General features: G+C 35.0%; 1 protein-coding gene across 3 annotated transcripts in view; it reads left to right on the top strand.

Moving 5' to 3' along the window:
• Positions 1-6,000, top strand: part of LOC135205756 (scoloptoxin SSD14-like) — a 209,892-nt gene that overhangs the window by 201,825 nt on the left and 2,067 nt on the right. For all 3 annotated transcript variants that reach the window (XM_064236905.1, XM_064236888.1, XM_064236897.1), the window contains 2 exons: positions 4,979-5,106; positions 5,223-5,449. In XM_064236905.1, the coding sequence (XP_064092975.1) occupies positions 4,979-5,106; positions 5,223-5,449 (355 nt within the window). The remainder of the gene's footprint in view (positions 1-4,978; positions 5,107-5,222; positions 5,450-6,000) is intronic.

The following is a 6,000-nucleotide window of genomic DNA, read 5'->3' on the forward strand; positions in this document are numbered from 1 at the left end:
TCAGTAGGTATATATTACTTTTTGAAATCCTCGCTTTCAATTTTTTATATAAACTTACCGTTTTTCTTCCACTGAGTCTTTCGAATGGTTCTACATCGTTCTGGAGTAGGATGTCATCTGTTGGAAGCTATTTCAAGCAACTGATTTGTGGTGTAATGAAAAGGCTTCCAATTTGATCATTCGTCAGGGATGATAATGTTCAAGGTCGTTTCTGGTGAAATTTTTACTTCCACTATAACACCACCCGTAGAAAGTTTTAAACATACATACGTACATACATATGTGCATATATATATATATATATATATATATATGTGTGTGTGTGTGTGTGTGTGTGTGTGCGCGCGCGTGTGTGTAATGAGGGTAACGTTTGTCCAGGATGTCTGGAACAGCACCATCACTGCAACCAAGAATTCGCCGAGGGTGATCTTTTGTGTCACCCAAACCATTTCTCGGTACATTTCACAAAGTACCTCGGATTTTAGGCCTCAAATCGTGTAACGACGATATACATTACCTCTGCTGTTTTCTCATTTCCGCGTTTTTCTTGGTACAGCAAAATATATGTTATATCATTTTAATAGATAGGTATATTTTATTTTTCATTGCACCCTAACATCACAAAAGGTTGGCGGTCATAATATATATATATATATATATATATATATATATATATATATATATATATATATACATATATAATATATATACACACACATATATATATATATATATATTATATTCATATATATATATAGATGTATTATATGGTGTTATATATATATTTACACTTATATATAATATTTTATATTAATGTGTATATATTATATATATATATCTATATATAATATATATAATATATATATTTTATATATATATATATACATATATATATATAGGTATATAGGTATGGATATCATTCACGGCTGATGCAGCGAGGATAACAGACTTGACAGAAACTTTCCTTTTGTTTTCCTTTTTTTTTAAATTTTCATTTTTTTCTCTCAGTTATAAAGAGTGTACTAGATGTGTTGCATAACGGTATGCAGATTAAAAATGAACTAAATGGAAAACCCTGCTTTTCAAAATACGTAGTATTCTATATACAGAACAATGATGAAATAAATATAATATGGAAAAATATGAAAAATATAAGCAGAAATATGTCTTTCAATTCATATCTATTTTATCATTATTCTGTATACTATGTATTTAGCAAATCAGGGTTTTCCATTTAGATCATTTTTAATCTGCATACCGTTATGCAAAGCATCCAGTATATACACCCATTGAACTGAGAAAAAATACAAATGAAAAAAAGGAAAACAAAAGGAAAAGTTCTGCCAAGTCTGTTTTCCGTGCTGCATCAGCTGTGAATGGTATAGGGGAGACCGGGGCTAGTTGGCTACAGGGGTAAGTTGGCACACTCAAAATAACTTTCAAAGTTTACCAATGGATGACTCTAATTCATATACTGTGTAATTGCCACGTGGTTCCTCAGTTACCAGCAAAATTCTGTAGAGATAGAACGTAGGAGCTCGAATTTATGAGATAAATTTTGATTTTGACGGTAGTAAGTAAATTTTTTTATCTTTCTGTTATTTGCTATAACATCTATACATTGGTGTGGAATGGTAAGTGTTTTTGTACCAAATGTAGGGATGGGGCAAGTTGGCTTAAAACAAATGGGGCAAGTTGGCACGTGTACAGACTTGCCTCACGTTATTTGATAACAATAGTAAGCCTATTTATTTATATAATTTACGTTTTGTTTCTGAGTTTTTGGAAGGATAATGAGATTAGTGTCCTATCATTTCCGCCAAATTGCTCTCACAAGTTGCAGCCCCTGGATGTTAGTGTTAATAGACCTCTGAAGAAATGTGTTAACAGGGCATGTGATTCGTGGATGACTGGTAATCCAGGTCAAGTAAGCCCATCTGTGACATTCCTGGTAAAGTTTCATCGGCTTATCTCTAGCTGTCTCTTATTCTGATGTTTTCAATGGCTTTAGGATTGATGGAATTTCAACTTTGAATACAGACTATTTCAAGATTTTGATTTTATGGGTGTAACAGATTGAGAGATGTCCGAAAAGACACATGGTGTTTCAGATCAGTCATCAGCGTGATACAGAGTTTAAGAACAGTTCCTGTTGCTTCAGAAGAAAGCTCAACTAAAGACAGCCTGTGTTTGGTAAGCCAGGAGAGGTGTGGGTCCAGTGCAGGGCATGTAACATGTGAGATCATGAAGACTATGACGACGATTTATTTGACACCTGCCACAATTACAACTAGATGATGATCTGAAGTAATACTAAGGCCTTATATTTTGTATTTTGGAAATTCAGAGGGTATTTTTGCTATTTGATTTAAATGCAATGTAGAAATTTTCTTTTAATTATCAATGTGCCAACTTACCCCATAGTGTGTGCCAACTTACCCCACGGGGCAAGTTGGCACGAAAAAGTTATTTTTTTTAAAGCTTATCGTTACCTTATGTTGAAAGCAAACAACAATTATTTTGCTATATGATAAAGACGAATGTTAATATTTTTCAATGGTGGTAAGAATTTTGCTAAATTTTTTGCTATATATTCGCAATAACCAAAATTGTAAAAAGTGTGCCAACATTGTGATCGCCAACATTTTGTGATGTTCAGATGCATCGAAGAAAAGGATAGGCATATAATGAGAATTTATAGCATAAATTATGCTGTGCTGAGAAAAGGACAAAATGAGAAAACGGCAGAAGTGACGTGATTTGAGGCCTCAAATCCGAGGTACTTCGCGAAATGAACCGAGAAATGGTTTGGGTGACACAAAGGGTGATCACCCTCGGTGAACTCGTGGTTGCAGCGATGGTGTTGTTCGAGGCATCCTGGACCGGTGTTATTATCCAGTCTATGGGACTGTTCTTTCACACAGTAAATTTAATATGATGATTTTTTATATATTTTAGAATAGATTTTTTGAATGTTACCACATCTATATGTTATTTCCAGGTGAAATCTGTGATAACTGTGATGTTACCATTAAGTGTAAATGATAACTTTTCCAATGAAATAGTTTTAATGAGTGATAATAACTAGAAAAGACTATGGTTATTTATAATCTACTGTTTCTATTCTATCTGCCACATATATATGTACTGTCATCACATGTTGTAACCCTAATTAAGGTAAACGAAAGCCAGTGAATGTTCCACATGGGCATTTGAGCATCAAATCCAAAGATGAAGGTACAGGAGTCAGGAAATCGCAGAAAAGAAGAAGCAACAAAAGCAAGAGGGTCTCTGCAATCAGCTGGGATTTTGGAAGAATTTTTGAACACACTTATTCATAGATGGACAAACTTACATTAAGCCTGTACTTACGTATGTACACTCGATCATGGACAATCTCAACTTCGAGTGGTTAACTTAACATTTTGATTAGATGAAAACTAATTCGGTTTTACAGTCCACCAATTTCCATGGGTACTGTCATAAATGCTAAATGAATTATTTCCATCATAACAGCAGAATCAGTGTCTCGCCACTGGAATCTTTAATTTTAAATTTCATTTGTTCATTAACCTATCTTGATTTTGCCCGTTTCTAGTACAAGTTCTTATTCCTGAGAATCTTTTCTCACTCACTTTTCTCTTGACTACTTCTCCATCCATCTGTAACCCCTCTGGTGGTATCTTATTTTTTTTTTATAATATAACTGCTCTTCACACTGTCGCAATTTCCTTTTCTTCACTGTCTCTGATTTCATCATCCCTTTTTTATCCTTCTCTTCCTACACAAACTGTTATACATATAATAACTCCATTTCAATGTCTTTCTCCTTAGTCCATTTCTTATCCATGTTTTCCATATATTATATTTTAACATCCTTATTAAACTTACTTTTATAAGTACTGTTATGGCCACATTTCTACCGCTTGCTTTCCAACTGCAACCGTCTCCCTTGCACTGACATTATAGCATCTAACAAGGGATTTTCTTCTTTCCTCTCCAAGTACTCTAACGCATATTCTTCTGTAGAAGATTTTCAAAAATTCAAGCCTCTTTATAGCCCTATCGCCATAAGACTGTTTCTCTTCTTATTTATTCCAGAAACTCCATACCTATATAATGAATGTTTGCATTTCAGTCTCTTAACATTTTCACGTTTCCTCAGCTGACAAATGCAGCAAGATACAGACACACTTTCTCCACAAAACTATCTATTTCACTCTCGTTCTTTTCCATAATGGGAGAGTTCAACACATCCATCATGCAGAATACGGAAGCGATTTTCTCAGGGGTTCAGTTTTGTGATCAGTTTAGATTTCAAATTTCTTTCAAGTGAAGCCTGAAATGTCTGATGCTCGAACGTCCCTGACTAACCAAGGACTAGGGATGAGTGAAAGTAAGGTTGTAGAGCAGAGATAAAAGAAAAAGCAAACTTCCACAGCTTTCTAGTTAAAAAAAAAAAGAAGCAAATTCTAAACCTAATAACAGAGGTTTTGTTTGTATCGTCTGTGGAACAGCTGGATGCGGTCTGTTATGAAGTCCATGCTATCTGGGAGTTAGAAGTGCTCTCAGGCAGGTCAATAGAAAACGTACCCAGAGAAACGACATAAAAGGCAAGGTTTACACAACGAGCTTGCAGATTTATTGATTCATTATTTTGAAGAATGGATAACAGGAAAAATCTGAAACGACAGCAACTGTGATGGGGTAAAGAGTTTCTGGTACTAATTAAAACTCCTTGGTTTTTAAAGGTAGTCAATAATTGTATTTTATGAGTTCATCAGGCTAAACTCGACTTTTGTGGAGCAGTGTAGCTGAATCGAATTAACATTCAAAGGTCAGGGGGAACTGACAAAAAGAGCAGAATAATGTAAGTTTGACGCGAGTAGTGCTTATGGCGCGAACTAACCTTGTAACCTCATGTTAAGTTAGTCAAAACTTTAAAAAAGAATGATAAAATAACCATGGAAACTTTCAGTTTTGGCGCTGGCATTAGATCGGTGCAAACGGGGATTGTTCTCAATGATGAGATGGACGATTTCTCGGCTCCCAATATCACAAGCTATTTTGGTATTCCTCCTTCACCTGCCAATTTTATTCGACCAGGTAAGCTTGCAGTTTTTGCATATGTACTGTGAAAATTGTATATATCTAAACTATGAAAAGAGAAATGAATGAACCCTGAAGTGTACATAGTCAAGCAATCTTCTTTTCCTCCCCAGGAAAGAGACCTCTATCCTCCATGTGTCCTACAGTATTTGTAGATTCTAAAGGAGACGTTCGTCTAATCATCGGTGCTGCGGGAGGAACTAAGATTTCTTCTGCCGTGGCGTGGGCGTCACTCCGTAATCTCTGGCTGAAAGAGGACATCAAGAAGGCCATCGATGCCAGAAGAATCCACCATCAAATCTACCCAATGACACTGAGTTATGAAGATGGCATTACTAATGTAAATCACCATTCCGTCTCATATCCCATTGCTAAAAGTCTTTGAGCTCAGACATTTATGGCGAATTTCGTGTTAGCTTTTGCTCTAAAATATATAGTGTTTTAGATGTCCTGGAGAAATATAGTAAGTCCTCTCTCTAAAACACAGTCCTACTGAGGGTAAGTTCTCGCCCAATATCACGTGACGAGAAAGAATTTGTGGGCGGTTTTACATTAGGTTTTCCTTTACAGTAGCTTAGGGGATATTCTTTAATAACGGACATTGATAAAGGTTGGCAACTATGAATGTATTCAAATAATAATATGGCAGTGCTGGCAAGTGCAAGATGTTCCAGAAATTCTTCTTTAGTTTTTTATATTGTAAATATGAAATTTAAGCATTGTATTTTTTTTACCTTGAATAGGTAAAGTAAACATATAATTTACAAATTTCAGTTTTAGGCATTTCAAACCAGGTTCGTTATAATAAGACTGACTGCTAAATCGTGGAATTATTAAGCTCAGGGTGAATATTTCATTGGTCTGAATGTTATACTGAAAGTTAAGCTTTTA

This window comes from Macrobrachium nipponense, chromosome 11, assembly GCF_015104395.2.
Source record: "Macrobrachium nipponense isolate FS-2020 chromosome 11, ASM1510439v2, whole genome shotgun sequence".
In the NCBI taxonomy this organism is placed as follows: Eukaryota; Metazoa; Arthropoda; class Malacostraca; order Decapoda; family Palaemonidae; genus Macrobrachium; species Macrobrachium nipponense.